This window comes from Nerophis ophidion, linkage group LG09, assembly GCF_033978795.1.
Source record: "Nerophis ophidion isolate RoL-2023_Sa linkage group LG09, RoL_Noph_v1.0, whole genome shotgun sequence".
Lineage (NCBI taxonomy): Eukaryota > Metazoa > Chordata > Actinopteri > Syngnathiformes > Syngnathidae > Nerophis > Nerophis ophidion.
Window position 1 is genome coordinate 55,556,637 of NC_084619.1, and position 17,176 is coordinate 55,573,812.

At 43.6% G+C, this 17,176-nt stretch overlaps 1 protein-coding gene across 1 annotated transcript in view; it reads left to right on the plus strand.

The window, feature by feature from the left end:
• Positions 1-17,176, plus strand: part of LOC133559485 (monocarboxylate transporter 12-B-like) — a 43,889-nt gene that overhangs the window by 24,905 nt on the left and 1,808 nt on the right. The window contains exons 7-8 of the mRNA XM_061911301.1: positions 15,593-16,198; positions 16,265-16,524. Coding sequence (XP_061767285.1) covers positions 15,593-16,198; positions 16,265-16,524 — 866 coding nt within the window. The remainder of the gene's footprint in view (positions 1-15,592; positions 16,199-16,264; positions 16,525-17,176) is intronic.

Below are 17,176 nucleotides of genomic sequence, written 5' to 3' on the forward strand. Positions count from 1 at the left end.
AATGCATCTAAACAAGAACTAAATAAAATCCGGCTTACCCAAAACAGAGCTGCCAGACTCGCTCTCCAATGCTCATTTAGGACCGGCATAGAGATCATGCATAATGAATTGTCATGGATGAGAGTTGGTGAATAACTAGCTTGTAGTTTAATTCTATTTTTTTTTTTAATCTATACATACCATAAACATGCTTGTCTGTATTCTCAGCTGTTGTTTGCTAGTGAAAGTCACAACTACTGTACCAGGCTAGCCCTAAGAGGTGCTCTCACCCGTCTGAAACCCAAAACTGATGTTTTGAAAAAGACTGCAAGGCAGGGGTCTCAAACTCCATTTACCTGGGGGCCACTGGATGCAGAGTCTGGGTGAGGCTGGGCCGCGAGAAAAGATTTTTTTAAAAAAAATGTTGCATACTCCTTTAGCATGTCTAGTTGTATAATGACGTTTCAAATTGTATTCCTTGTGCACCGCAACTTTCTCTGTGCAAATAAGACACGTCGGGGTGCCCCTGTGCTTTAACAAAGAAATATTGCTGCAACGACCGGGTCGCATCGTGGAGCGGGTTTCGTTCTCCCAGGAATGCAGACGAGCCTCGGACACAGCGTGAAGGTAGGAATAAATTATTTACTTAAAGATAGATCAGACTTTGACAAAGAAAAACGTGCGCATAGCACTTAAGGCAAAAAACTGAAAGAGCTAGCATGGGAGCTAGAAGATAAAGAGCCTAGCGTGGAAGCTAGCAGGTAGTGAGCAGGAAACAGAAGTCGTCACTTGTTGTAAGAAAACAAACAAGGAAGCCAGAGACTGACTGACTGGAGAAGGCAGGCTTAAATAATGACAGTGATTACAAAACAGGTGCACAAGGTGAAAATAATAAGTAACTATGGTAACCAACTCAGTGGTGCACAAACAGGAACCGAAGGAGTCCAAAAACCAACAGAAAAAACAAATGACTCAAAAATCTAATCATAATATGATCCGGGCAGCGGATCATAACAATTGCATCCCCCACTTTTCCTGGAATTGTCTTTGCACATCACTAACATTTCTCTTCACGGCAGGCTTTGAAAAAATACATTTTTGGGGTCGTGGAATATATTTGTATTTAGCCGAGGCACGGAGAATAATGTTTGTTCCGCAATGTGTGTCGTTCCGCTTTTCCTTCCTACAGCCACACGGCGGTCGGTGGATAATAGCCGGGAAAGTAGCGGGAGAGCGAGCGCAAAAAAGTGACGGCTCCCGGAGTGTTATCTGGCGTCATTTAGAAATATATGTAGTGTTCATCATGTGAGTCAAAGCAAATTACACAATAGAATAACATATAACGGTTTGAATTGGTCCAGGTTACCGAGGACTGTTATTACTGACGGACATTCATCGCGGTGTGACTGTAGCCAGGCACACAAGAAAACCCTTGTCTCCATGGCAACGTCTCTGTCGCTTTCATTCATTTGCCGCTTTTCCACTAACGCAGGGGTAGGCAACCCAGAACATTCAAAGTGCCATTTTGGACCCAAATAACACGACACTGTCAAGCGCCATTCATATAAAACGTGCAGGCCTCACTAACATTAAACTTTAATATTAAGGTGGGGGCTGCAAAATAACGTCTCGCGGGCCGCAATTGGCCCCCGGGCCACATTCCTGAGACCTCTGCTGTAAGGTATAGGGCAATCTGTCATGATCCGTGTTCCGGATCATGTTTTGTTTAGTTAGTTTTGGACTCCTTTAGTTCCTGTTTGTTAGGCTGACCATATTGTGAAATCCCAAAAAGAAGACCCATATATGCATACCAAGGCGGGCAGCGCACCAAAGTCGGGACTAGGTGAAAATTTGCCAATGATACTTGAATTTGCTTTATAAATATTGTATTTATTTAAATAAAGCAGTTTTTTCCTCCTCTGTTGACAGCAGTGTTGGCGCTAGGAATTTTCCAAAATGGGACCCCATTGAGTCATAAAAATGGGGTCCCACTTTTTTGTAAACGTTTTGAAAACAAAATGATAAACGTATGCATTGTCCTGTTTTATTTCACATTCTATATTGCGATTTGGAAAAAGGTTGTCATAAACGTTACTTCATTCATTAAAATAAATCTACTCAGTGGCCTAGTGGTTTGAGTGTCCACCCTGAGATCTGTAGGTTTGGAGTTCAAAACCCCGGCCGAGTCATACCAAGCCTATTAAGAAATATGGGACCCATTGCCTCCCTGCTTGGCACTCAGCATCAAGGGTTGGAATTGGGGGTTAAATCACCAAAAATAATTCCCGGGCGCAACACCGCTGCTGCCCACTGCTCCCCTCACTTCCCAGGGGGTGAACAAGGGGGTGGGTCAAATGCAGAAGACAAATTTCCCCATACCTAGTGTGTGTGTGACAATCATTGGTAATTTAACTTGAACCCAACTCTTTTTTATTGACTTTTTCACATATACAGAAAAAAGGTGCAAGTCGAAACAGTACAATTTTAAAGTCAGTGCATTCTTCATACCTTTACCCCTAAAACCACCCACCCACCCTCCCACCTCACACAGGTTGAACCAACCAGGGACACATGGCACAAACAACAAGTAAGAGGACAAAGACACACACATTCACACATACACCCATACAAGACCAAAAACAGAAAGAGACTAAAAGGAGAGAGAAAGGGAGAAAAAAATAAAAAATAAAATAAATAATAATAATACTAAATAAAAGGGAGATTATTCCTCATCTGCGTCTGGACATAAGTCAAGAGAGTTGACATAAAGTAAGAAAGGACTCCATGAACTTTCAAACACTTGAGCAGAGCCATTTAGTGAAAACCTAAGTTTTTCCAATTTTAAATTGTAAAGAACCTCTTTAATCTAACGGCCGTGTGATGGGGGTGAGCCAGCTTCCAATTGAACAAGATCAGTCGCCTGGCCAGCAAGGTCGTAAAAGCCACAGCGCGTTTTAGTGGTACAGGGCATGTGTTATCAGGGCATATGCCGAAAATGGCTGACAATGGGTTGGAGGGAAAGTCTTGATCGTATGCCTTTCCGATAGCGTCAAAAATGTCCTCCCAAAAGGAACATAATTTAGAGCAGGACCAGAACATATGGACATGATCAGCCGGAGATTGTTTGCATCTATTACAGGTATTGTTAACAGTGGGATACATTTTGGATAGTTTTGCATTAGTGTAGTGACTTTTATGGATTACTTTGCATTGGATGAGACCATGACGGGCACAAATCGAGGAGGAGTGGACCAGTTTCAGGGCAGAGTTCCAGAGTTTATCAGATATGTTGGTGTTAAGATCGCTCTCCCACGAGGCTTTTATCACTGATAAAGAGTTTGGAGCAACTGAGCTTAAGGAGGTATATATCACAGAGATACATTTTTTATGATTTGGGCTCAGAGAGAGCAATGTATCTATAAGAGTTTCCGGGGGACGATTTGGGAAGTGTGGGAACTGCTTCTTTACGAAGTTCCTCACCTGAAAGAAACAAAAAAGGTGGGAGTTTGGCAAATCGTATTTGGAAGAAAGTTCAGCGAAGGATGAGAACACACCGTCTGTATAGAGGTCTTCCACAGTGGTGATACCGTGATCGAGCCAGGTCATAAATGCGGAGTCGGTACGGGAAGGTTTAAATAATTGGTTTTTAAGTAGCGGAGTCAAAATAGATGGGCCCTGAAAACCCAAATGTTTCCTTAGCTGGATCCATATTTTCAAGGAGATCGATACAATGGTGTTTGCGCCTTCAAGTTAGGGACGGCGTGGCGCAGTGGGAGAGTGGCTGTGCGCAACCCGAGGGTCTCTGGTTCAAATCCCACCTAGTACCAACCTTGTCACGTCCGTTGTGTCCTGAGCAAGACACTTCACCCTTGCTCCAGATGGGTGCTGGTTAGCGCCTTGCATGGCAGCTCCCTCCGTCAGTGTGTGAATGTGTGTGTGAATGGGTAAATGTGGAAGTAGTGTCAAAGCGCTTTGAGTACCTTGAAGGTAGAAAAGCGCTATACAAGTACAACCCATTTATTTATTTATTTAAGTTTAAGTGGAAAAGGGAGTGGTGAGCATAAGCAAGAACGTAATGAAAAGTGTGGGATTGCCGTTTCAAGGGATACCCAGGCCGGGAGGGTCTGAGAGCTTCCATCCATCCAGTATAGGAGTTTCTGTACATTAGCCGCCCAATAGTACTGTCTAAAATTAGGGAGTGCAAGCCCTCCCTCAGATTTGGGAGATTGTAGGACCGACTTGCGGATTCGGGCCGATCCGGCCCCCCATAAAAATTTGGAAATTGATTTGTCTAATTTATCAAAAAAAGATTTAGTAATAAATATGGGGATATGTTGTAAAAGGTAAAGGAATCTTGATAAGATTGATCCGGCCAGCGAGAGATAATGGTAAAACAGACTAGCGGGCAAAGTCCTTCTCCATTTTTTCAACTAGGGGTAGAAAATTTCCCCGGATCATGTCAGACATACCCGGAGTAATAAAAATTCCCAAGTAATGGATCCCGTCATGTGCCCATTTGAATGCAGCTAAAGATCGTGGTAACTGTTTAGCTAGGGAATTGATCGGAAATAGTTCACTTTTTTGGTAATTAAGTTTGTAGCCAGAGTGTGTGCCAAACCGCTCCAAAATGTTAAAGATTACTGGGAGTGAGCTAGCAGGATCTGAGATGTATAGGAGCAAGTCGTCCGCATAAAGCGACACTTTGTGCAACGTGTCCGACCGGGTGATACCTTTAAAGCCCCTCTCCGCGCGCAGCCAAAGTGCCAGGGGTTCTATCGCAATAGCAAACAGTAATGGAGACAGCGGGCAACCTTGTCTGGTACCTCTTTTAAGAAAAACTGGCGAGGACAGTGTATTATTTGTGCGTACCGAAGCTACAGGGGACGAGTATAAAAGTTTAACCCAAAGAATAAAATCTTCATTAAAACCAAACCGACCCATCGCATCAAATAGATATTCCCATTCGACCCTATCAAAGGCTTTCTCCGCGTCGAGGGACACCACCACTTCCGGGGTCGAGGGGTTTGGCGAATGAATAATGTTTCGGAGGCGCCGAGTGTTGTGTGTGGATTGGCGGCCTAACATAAAACCTGTTTGATCCAACGAGATGATGGAAGGCATCACCCTTTGGAGCCGGAGAGCAAGAACCTTGGACAGAATTTTTAAGTCTACATTTAAGAGCGAAATTGGTCTATAGCTGCTGCAAAGCTGGGGGTCTTTCTCTTTTTTTAGTATGAGAGAAATGGTGGCCCTCGATAAGGATTCTGGGAGGCGATGGTACAGGAATGCTTCATTATACATGTCTCTTAGAGCCGGAGCAAGAACACTGGAGAAAGTTTTATAATATTCTGCACTGAAACCATCTGGACCGGGTGATTTATTACTTTGTAAGGATTTGATGGCTTCTGTGATCTCGATGATACTAATGGGCTGACCCAAGTCCCTCGCAGCTCCATGTTCGATCTGGGGGAATGTTATATCATTAAATAGTTCATGTGAAGAAGGGGGGCAGTCTGATGTATATAATGTTGTATAAAATGCGGCAAATGTTTCATTTATCTTAGCTGGATCAGTATGTAGTTCTCCTGTGTTAGAGCGAATAGATGTGATTAGCCTCGACGATGCTTCCTCCCTAACCCGGTGGGCTAAGAGCTTGCCAGCTTTTTCCCCAGATTCAAAAAATCGTTGTCTGGATTTGAGTAGTTGTAATTTTGCTCTATTGACAGACATAAGGTCAAAGTCAGTTTGTAGGCGAAGGCGTTCTTTATATAGTGTCGAGTCCGGGTTTAAAGCGTACTTATCGTCAAGATCCTTAATCTTACGGAGCAGCCCATTGATTTGAATGGTTTCTGTCTTATTTAAATTTGAAATAAAAGATATAAGTTGACCTCTAATATAAGCTTTAGATGCCTCCCATAGTATACCTCTTCCAATTTCTGGTGAATTGTTCAGTTCGAAAAAACACTCAATTTGATCGTGGAGGAAATTCCTATAATTGTTATCTGCTAGTGAGGCTGAGTTGAATCACCATTGTTTAAGGGGTCTAGGTTGAGTGTCCATATTGATGTTGACTGAGGTGGGAGCATGATCAGAGATTACAATACTATGGTAATTACACGTTTTAATTTTGGAAAGTAGTCTATTGTTGAGAAGAAAGAAGTCTATCCGGGTGTAAGTGTGATGTACATGGGAGAAATAGGAGAATTGCTTAATTGTAGGGGAGGCGTGTCTCCACGGGTCTGTAAGACCTAACTGTTAAGCAAAAGTATCCAATGTTTTAGCTGAATTAGATAAGGGAGCCAGTTTGTTAGATGATCGGTCCGGTACAGGGTCCTGCACCAGGTTAAAGTCCCCGCCCATGATAATCAAATGATTTCCAATGTTTGGAAATGATGTAAACAATTTAGTCACATAAGAATTGTCATCCCAGTTAGGTCCATAAACGCTAGCGAGTATGACTGGGGTGCCTTGCAGTTTTCCAGACACCATAATATAACGGCCGGCAGGGTCTGCTACAGTTTGGTTAAGTTCGAATGAAATATTTTTACGAATTAGGATGGCTGTGCCCCTGGCCCTTTCGTTGAATTTTGAATGAAAAATATGGCTGATCTAGGCTCTTTTAAGTCGTGAAATCTCTCTGTTGCGAAGGTGGGTCTCCTGAATGAAAAATATATCTCCTTTGAGGTGTTGCAAATGGGTCAAGACCCTCCCAACTTTAGTGGCGCTCCCCACACCCCTCACATTCCATGAAACAAATCTGAGTGTATTACTGGTGCTTGTCATTTCTCCCCATGTCCAACTAGGAGAGCAGAACGGGCTGATGTGTACAAGCGGATCAGGAGGGGGGCTGATGCACGATAACTGGGAACTGCAGAGAGTACTAGTAAGAGGAGGGGGTAAAACAGAAGCGTGAGAGGAAGGAATGAGGTGATAAACAAACCAATAAAAACATATATGTACAGAAAACACAGCAAGCTCACACACACACTCACAGACACATCCATCCATCCATTTTCTACCGCTTATTCCCTTTGGGGTGGCGGGGGGCGCTGGTGCCTATCTCAGCTACAATCGGGCGGAAGGCAGGGTACACCCTGGACAAGTCGCCACCTCATCGCAGGGCCAACACAGATAGACAGACAACATTCAAACTCACATTCACACACTAGGGCCAATTTTAGTGTTGCCAATCAACCTATCCCCAGGTGCATGTCTTTGGAAGTGGGAGGAAGCCGAAGTACCCGGATAGAACCCACGCATTCACGGGGAGAACATGCAAACTCCACACAGAAAGATCCCGAGCCTGGATTTGAACCCAGGACTGCAGGACCTTCGTATTGTGAGGCAGACGCACTAACCCCTCTGACACCGTGAAGCCCCTCACAGACACAACAAAATATAATAATGCCAGGTGTGTTACACCTGGCAACCACCTACAGGACCATCGTCCCAGGACCTGAGAACCCCATTGTCGAACCTGAACCTTCAGTGTCCTTTTCACAGCAGTGCGCTGTCCTTGCGCCTGCATGGACGTATCCATAACGGCTTCCGGTTTTTCCACCTCCCGAGAACAACAGATTGGCTCCAACTGAGTCCGAACATTTTAAAGTGCATCAAAACTGCAGTATATTCCTTCGAGACACCTAGTACCTAGTATCAAAACAACTTCAGAAAGCAAGAAAAATAAATTAAAAAAGTATAAATAACTCAAATGGCATGTAGTCGGATAAAGTATAAGTAAGTTGTGTCACATATGTATATACATATAAATATATACATACATACACATAAGCAATGTATACGCCTATGGATGTATGGATATGGAATAATAGTAACCAGTTAAGAAATAGGTATATCAGCAGTTAGGTCAAATAATAATAATAATAATAGAAAAGATAAACCACTGTGTAATATATATCTATTAGAACATGATAAATAAATGTAATGGGAAGACAAAAGAATTCGAACGTTGATGTACCAAAATAAAATAAACAATATTGATGGTTGTTTAAACCCTAATGACGGTAATTGTATATTTAACAGGTTAGCTCTGGAATGTCAGCATAATATATTAGCTAAATGGTTAAACAAAAAGTGAATGACAAAAAGTGAATGAGAGTGGATTCAATGAGTGACCACACAGATGTAATGTTCACAGTCAGGCCTAGAGTTGGCGTTAAACGTGATAGAACTGGCCCGGCACGTGTTTTAAGGTTGGTGCCGGCAGTGTAGCCTCCAGACATGGCTGTAGTTAGCCAAGCTAGCGCCGTCCCGCCATGCATTGTGAGGTAGTCACATCATATCAAACAAAGTTTCATTAAAGTCATACCAACTAATGTTAGTCGTTCGCCTGCTCTTGGTTGCGTTGATTATGGGACTTGACGAGGTCTTGGGCGTCTTTCACAGATGCGAGTCGTCGTCTCTTTCCATCCTTGTTTGAAACCATTAGCTTAGCCGGGTAGTGGAGGGCTGGTTTGAGGCCTAGGTTGTAGAGGTCTTTCATGACGTCCCGGTACACGGCCCGCTGTTCCAGTATTTCAGGGCAGTAGTCTTCGAAGATGTGTATCGGTGAGTCCTTATACATTAATTTGCCTCTGCGTTTCCGAGCTTCCCGCACCACCAGCTCCCTCGTTTGGAATCGGTGGAAGCATATCACGACCGGTCTCGGCTTCTCACCGGGGCCTGGCTTCGCTGTTAGCGAGCGGTGGGCACGGTCCAGCTCCGGGGCCGACGACAACGTATGTTCACCCAAGACCTCGACCAGCAATTGAGAGAAGAACGTTGTTGGGTTTGTACCTTCAATGCTTTCGGGTACGCCGACAATTCTAATGTTGTTCCGACGGCTTCTACTCTCCAAGTCTATTAGCTTACCTTTTAGCCTCACGTTCTCCTCAGTTACAAATGTTAGCTTGGTGTCCATAGCCAACATATCCTGGCTGGTCGTGTCGGCAAACAGTTCTAGTGAGGAGAGGCGCTTCTGGTGTTCCAGAAGTGTGGACTGAATACAATCTAGCGTGGTGTTGAGTTTGGAAAAGGCGGAGTTAAACTCCGACGAGAGAGAAGTCTTGTGGTCCGTTAGCAATGTAGTTAGCGTAGCCATGATGGTGCTTGCCGCCTAGTCTTCCGTTCTTTTGCTCCTCCTTTTTGGCTCTATTAGACATTTTCTCGTTCAGCGCGGTAAGGTATTAGTACTATAATAACGTTGATAGCAGTTACTGCAGTCAGTCGAGCTATACTGAATAGTCGGAGTTAAATATGCGACTACTCCAACTTGTCGCCAACCGGAAGCCTCGGTAATTTAACTTTAACTTTAATAAAACAGAAGACACATTTGTATGCAAATGTAAATGTATTCAGTTATAAACATTCATTTATTTTCTTTTTTCCTTCATTGATCTAAACTTTACCGCTGCTGCTAGTTTTTCTATGTTTTTATTTAATTAGTTGTAGGCGTATTTATTTCAGTATAAAAGTGTAAAATGTGTTCGGTCGTGAAATGATCATAATGGTGTGCCAGGGCATACATACATTTTATATTTAAGGCTTAAATCTCTGCCGTCTACATCAACTTCAGATCTATTCCTCATTTCAAAATGTTTTAGTTTTTCTTAAGTTGTTTTTTTGTTGTTGTTTTTTTTCCGCCCTTTTTTGTCAAACTATGTTTTTTTTATGGCAAACACACAAAATATGCAAAATCCATCCATCCATCCAACTTTTTCCGCTCATCCGAGGTCGGGTCGCGGGGGCGGCAGCCTAAGCAGGGAAGCCCAGACTTTCCTCTCCCCAGCCACTTCGTTCAGCTCTTCCCGGGGGATCCCGAGGCGTTCCCAGGCCAGCTTGGAGACATAGTCTTCCCAACGTGTCCTGGGTCTTCCCTGTGGACTCCTACCGGTTGGACCTGCCCTAAACACCTCCCTAGGGAGGCGTTTGGGTGGCATCCTGACCAAATGCCTGAACTACCTCATCTGGTTCCTCTCGATGTGGAAGAGCTCCCCCCGGATGGCAGAGATTCTCACCATACCTCTAAGGAAACTCATTTCGGCCGGTTGCACCCGTGATCTTGTCTTTTCGGACATAAACCAAAGCTCATGACCATAGGTGAGGATGCGAATGTAGATCGACCAGTAAATTGAGAGCTTTTCCTTCCGGCTCAGCTCCTTCTTCACCACAACGGATCGATACAGCGTCCGCATTACTGAAGACGCCGCACCGATCCGCCTGTCGATCTCGCGATGCGCTCTTCCCTCACTCGTGAACAATACTCCTAAGTACTTGAACTCCTCCACTTGGGGCAGGGTCTCCTCCCCAACCCGGAGATGGCACTCCATCCTTTTCCGGGCGAGAACCATGGACTCGGACCTGGAGGTGTTGATCCTCATCCCAGTCGCTTCACACTCTGCTGCGAACTGATCCAGTGAGCACTGAAGATCCTGGCCAGATGAAGCCATCAGGACCACATCATCTGCAAAAGGCAGAGACCTAATCCTGCAGCCACCAGACCGGATCCCCTCAACGCCCTAACTGCGCCTAGAAACTCTGTCCATAAAAGTTATGAACAGAGTCTGTGTCAAAGGACGGCCTTGGTGGAGTCCAACCCTCACTGGAAACATGTCCGACTTACTGCGGGCAATGCGGATATGCAAAATCTTCCACCAAAAATATTTTTTAAAGTGGAATGTCTGATGTGACGTAATCGGGGTTGAGGTGGGGGAAGGGAGGTAGGGGATAGCGGTGGGGTGTATATTGTAGTGTACCGGAAGAGTCATTGTTGCAAGAGTTTCTAGGGAATTTGTTCTGTTGTGTTTATGTTGCGTTACGGTGCGGATGTTCTCCCAAAATGTGTTTGTCATTCTTGTTTGGTGTGGGTTCACAGTGTGACGCATATTAGTAACAGTGTTAAAGTTGTTTATGCGGCCACCCTCAGTGTGACCTGTATGGCTGTTGATCAAGTATGCCTTGATTGTCAAGAAATCCACTACCTCCCTCTTTCGCTTTCTCTGTCTCTTCCCCTCCCTCACGAATGTCGTTGCGTGCGCACACCTTCCCAATTTGTTTTGTTTATAACCCCTCTAACCCTGTAGGTACATTGAAAATACACACAACCTTGACATAAAACGCCAGACATTTGAGGCATTTAAGAACTATGAACATGAAACAAAAACACTTACGGTGACGAGAACTACGGCATGGACACAGCAAACACAAGAGATCCAACATGGGCAGAACAAGAGATGAATGATGTCGTTAGAGTAATGTCGCCAGGTCGACTACCTGGCAACTACAGGCTTAAATAATAGTGACATAATTAAAAACAGGTGCGTGAGTTCAAACAAATGAGGCAGGTGAAACTAATGGTTGTCATGGTGACAAAACAAGAGTGCACAAAGAGTCCAAAACCCGACAAAGACATGACAATTATTATGTAAAGTCGAAGTTATTGGGTTTTTTTTTTTGGTTCTTTGTTGTTGCTATTTTTGTATTACAACCTTGTATTAGTGATCATGTTGTACTGCATTGTAATCTTTTGTTTTGTAATTGTGGGATGTTTTTTGCCTGGACCCTAGAAAGAACAGTCTCCACGGCGGTGTAGACTAATGGGGATCTTTAATACACTAAACCAGGGGTGTCAAACGTACGGGCCGTGAACAGGTTTTATCCGGCCCGCATGAGGAATTTGCCAAATATTAAAATGAGCTGCTTTTTTTTTTTAACGAAATAAACAGCTGTTTTAAATGTGTCCACTGGGTGTCACAATAACAATTGTGTTAGGCAAGCACGGTTATATCGGGGCCAAGCAAGAGGTATAAAATAAAGGATGATTGTGGCTCCTCCTCCTCGACCCACATGAAACCTAAAACCTGCCGTTTTATGTCTTCTGCTTCGAACACATCGTCATTTGACACCCTCTTTGCCCCAAAATGTCTCTGTCAAACACGAGAAAAGTGAACTCAACCCTTTTGAATAGTTTTCACCTTCAATCCCAGAAAGGCTGTGACTTAAAGTTTAATCATGGCTTTGTAGATACACTTAGACAAAGTCTATGCTCATTTTGTTTCTCAAACTGCACCAATTGCCCCAGAATTTTCAACAAACTGGAAGTGTTTTGTCCACAGGATTATCCGTGATTTGTACATTTCAGAATGTGCTTGTTCTATTTTTGGCCAAAGTAAAACAAAGAAAACAACCTCAAGTTGTCTTTATTTTTAAGTTATCATGCCATGATTTTACCCTGTCGGCCCACTTGGGAATAGATTTTCCTCTATGTGGCCCCTGAGCTAAAATGAGTTTGACACCCCTGCACTAAACAAACTAAGCTAACAGCAGTGCCTTTATTTTATATGTGCCTTGTAATTAATTGGAAAAATGCTAAATGCTAAGCTAACAGCAGTGCTTGTATATTATTAGTTGAGACAATGCTAAACGCTAAGCTAACAGCAGTGCTTGTATATTATTAGTTGACACAATGCTAAATGCTAAGCTAACAGCAGTGCTTGTATATTATTAGTTGAGACAATGCTAAACGCTAAGCTAACAGCAGTGCTTGTATATTATTAGTTGACACAATGCTAAACGCTAAGCTAACAGCAGTACCTGTATATTATTAGTTGACACAATGCTAAATGCTAAGCTAACAGCAGTACATGTATTTTATGTGCTTTGTGATTAGTTGACAAAATGCAAAATGCTAAGCTAACAGCAGTGCCTGTATATTATTTGTGCAATGTAATTAGTTGACACAATGCTAAATGCTAAGCTAACAGCAGTATATGTATTTTATTTTTGCTTTGTAATTAGTTGACAAAATGCAAAATGCTAAGCTAACAGCAGTGCCTGTGTATTATTTGTGCATTGTAATTAGTTGACACAATGCTAAATGCTAAGCTAACAGCAGTATATTTATTTTATTTGTGCTTTGTAATTAGTTGACAAAATGCAAAATGCTAAGCTAACAGCAGTGCCTGTATATTATTTATGCAATGTAATTAGTTGACACAATGCTAAATGCTAAGCTAACAGCATCATATGTATTTTATTTGTGTTTTGTACAAACCCTGTTTCCCTATATGAGTTGGGAAATTGGGTTAGATGTAAATATAAACGGAATACAATCATTTGCAAATCCTTTTCAACCCATATTCAGTTGAATATGCTACAAAGACAACATATTTGATGTTCAAACTTCTAAACATTTTTTTGCAAATAATCATTAACTTTAGAATTTGATGTCAGGAACACGTGACAAAGAAGTTGGGAAAGGTGGCAATAAATACTGATAAAGTTGAGGAATGCTCATCAAACACTAATTTGGAACATCCCACAGGTGTGCAGGCTAATTGGTAACAGGTGGGTGCCATGATTGGGTATAAAAACAGCTTCGCAAAAAATGCTCAGTCTTTCACTAGAAAGGTTCACCCCTTTGTGCACAAATGCGTGAGCAAATAGTCAAACAGTTTTAGAACAACGTTTCTCAAAGTGCAATTGCAAGAAATGTAGGGATTTCAACAACTACGGTCCATAATATCATCAAAAGGTTCAGAGAATCTAGAGAAGTCACTCCACGTAAGCGGCATGCCCAGGAACCAACATTGAATGACCGTGACTTTCGATCCCTCAGACTGCACGGTATCAAAAACCGACATCAATCTCTAAAGGATATCACCACATGGGCTCAGGAACACGTCAGAAAACCACTGTCACTGAATACAGTTTGTTGCTACATCTGTAAGTGCAAGTTAAACCACCTAGTACCAACCTCATCACGTCCGTTGTGTCCTGAGCAAGACACTTCACCCTTGCTCCTGATGGGTGCTGGTTGGCGCCTTGCATGGCAGCTCCCTCCATCAGTGTGTGAATGTGTGTGTGAATGGGTAAATGTGGAAGTAGTGTCAAAGCGCTTTGAGTACCTTGAAGGTAGAAAAGCGCTATACAAGTACAACCCATTTATCATTTATTATTTACTATGCACAGCAAAAGCCATTTATCAACAACATCGAGAAACACTGCCGGCTTCTCTGGGCCCGAGATCATCTAAGATGGACTGATGCAAAGTGGAAAAGTGTTCTGTGGTCTGATGAGTCCACATTTCAAATTGTTTTTGGAAATATTCGACATTGTGTTATCCCAACCAAAGGGGAAGCGAACATTAGAGACTGTTATTGACGCAGAGTTCAAAAGCCAGCATCTGTGATGGTATGGGGGTGTATTTAGTTCCCATGGCATGGGTAACTTACACATTTGTGAAGGCACCATTAATGCTGAAAAGTACATACAGGTTTTGGAACAACATATGCTGCCATCTACGCGCCGTGTTTTTCATGGACGCCCCTGCTTATTTCAGCAAGACAATGCCAAGCCACGTGTTACAACAGGGTGGTTTCATAGTAAAAGAGTGCGGTCACTTTCCTGGCCCGCCTGCACTCCAGACCTGTCTCCCATCGAAAATGTGTGGCGCATTATGAAGCGTAAAATACGACAGTTGAACGACTGAAGCTCTACATAAAACAAAAATGGGAAAGAATTCCACTTTCAAAGCTTCAACAATTAGTTTCCTCAGTTCCCAAACGTTTATTGAGTGTTGTTAAAAGAAAAGGTGATGTAACACAGTGGTGAACATGCCCTTTCCAAACTACTTTGGCACGTGTTGCAGCCATGAAATTCTAAGTTAATTTTTATTTGCAAAAAAAAAAAAAAAATGAAGTTTATTAGTTTGAACATCAAATATCTTGTCTTTGTAGTGCGTTCAACTGAATATGGGTTGAAAAGGATTTGCAAATCATTGTAGTCCGTTTATATTTACATCTAACACAATTTCCCAGCTCATATGGAAACGGGGTGTCAGGGGTATTTGTTGACAAACCCCAAGATGCAGAGATGGAGGCAGGCATGGAGTGAGCCAACATGATTTTAATATAAATACTAAGACAAAACCAAACAAAGGGTTCAAACCAAAAGTGCGCACGTGGACGGAATAACAAATATAAGGGAGCTAGCACTGGAAGCTAGAAAACAAAAAGGAACTTTAGCATGGAAGCTAGTGGATAGCAAACAGAAAAACTGGAAATAACTAATGGCTAACAAGAACAGCTTACCGCTACGACGACCAGGACAAACTGTAGCATGACAGGTAGTAGCTGAAAAGAATCACAGACACGACAAGAGCAACATATGGCAACGACAAGTCCGAATGACAATACAATGATCCAACCACTGACACAAGACAAAGGAGGTACAAATAGGAGCCGGCTGATTGGCAACAGGTGTGGCCAGATTCCAATCGGCCGCAGCTGAAGGGGAACACAGCACTCAGAGAACAAGACAGGAAGCTGACAAAATAAGAGCACTAGACAGGAACTAAGGACAGGAAATACTAAACACACTGAGGAGGAACACAGCACTCAGGGAGCAAGACAGGAAGCTGACAAATTAAGAGCACTTGACAGGAACTAAAAGACAGGAAATACTAAACACAGGAAACAGACAACTGCAGAGGAAAAAACTAAAACAGACAAACTGTCAGGGGCAAGCCTGACACGGGGTTTGTAATTAGTTGACAAAATGCAAAATGCTAAGCTAACCGCAGTGCCTGGATTTTTTTTGTTTCCTTTCCGCGCAGGGCGGGACAGAGCGACGTTGGCGACGTGGAGCAAGAAGTCGACGCCAAAGAAGAACCTTCGGGTCACGGCGTGGAAGATCCAAAGTCGCTGGAAATCAGCAGCTTCAGTCGCACTCAGAGCCTTCTCATCGCCAACGGAGCGCTCCAAAGCTGCGAGCTGGAGGAGAGGCAACTGCCTCCGGGCAAGGTGGCCTTGCCGGCGAACGGACCCGAAGCCGGCTCGACGGACATCAAGCTGGCGGAGTGCATTTTATTAGGCAAAAAGCTTACGGCGAACATGCTCGGGGAGCTGCAGGTCTCCGATGCCAAGCTGACCAAGCGGGTGCAGGACGTTCACAACGCGAAGGGGGAAGACGTTAACTCGCCCGGTTGTTGTCGCTGGCTGCAGCCTCGGCGGGACTTTGGCTTCCTTCTCATCCCCGACTTCATGATCTGGTCGCTGTCCTTCTTGTTTATGGCGTACGCCTGCAGCACACCCGTGGTCTACCTGGTTCCCTACGCCATCAGCCAGGGCGTGGAGAGCAAGCAGGCCGCCTTCCTCATGTCCATATTTGGCATCAGCGGCATCGTGGGAAACATCACCTTCGGGTGGATCGCAGACAGGAAGTAAGTAGGCGTTAGGAAGCGGGTGCGGCCCGACAGGTTGTTAACCGTGGCCTCCCGTCGCTGCAGGTGCCTGAACAGGTACCGGATGCTTAGCTTTATGGTAAGTGTGGCGGTGGAGGGACTGTGCTGCTGGTCCCTGCCGCTCCTGCACTCCTTCGCCCCCCTGGCGCTCTTTGCCGTCGTCTACGGTTACTTCGAAGGCGCCTACGTGGCGCTCATTCCCGTGGTGACCTCGGACGCGGTGGGCTCCGACTACCTCAACTCTGCCCTGGGTGTGGTCTACTTCCTGCACGCCATCCCGTACCTTGTCAGCCCACCAATCGGCGGTAAGCTTTGAGTCCAAAAACGTTGTGTTCAGACTGTAACTAGTCGGGTCACATCTGGATTGTGATTCTTATTCATCAAGATTATAAAGTGACTCATAATTCTTGAAAAACGATTTAAAACAAGAAAAAATATATATATTATCATTTTATTTTTGGGGGAATTCATTTTTTTAAACATGTTTTTAGGCCATCTTCACTTTCGATTCGAAAGTGATTCATAATTTTCGGAAATCGATTAAAAATACCGTATTTCCTTGAATTGTCGCAGGACGTATAGTATGCGCCTGCCTTGAATTACTGCGGGGTCAAACTTGCTTTGCAAAATAATTAGCGCATGCTTAGTATTACCGCCTGGTCAAACTCGTGACGTCACGAGTGACACTTCCCCTGTCATCATTTTCAAAATGGAGGAGGCTGATTTAAATACCAGTAATTTGAAATCGCAAAAAGGGAAGAAGATTAAGAGCTATTCAGTAAAATTTAAGGTCCAAGCTTACATCACACTCAATTTTTTACTGCATGCCTTTGGTAGGTGCCGGAGTGAGAAGCTGTTTTAAAATGATTAGCGTAAGCTTACATGCTTACTTTTACCGCATGACTTTGGTAAGCGCAGGAGTGAGAAGAGGTTTTAAATTAATTAGCGCATGCTTAC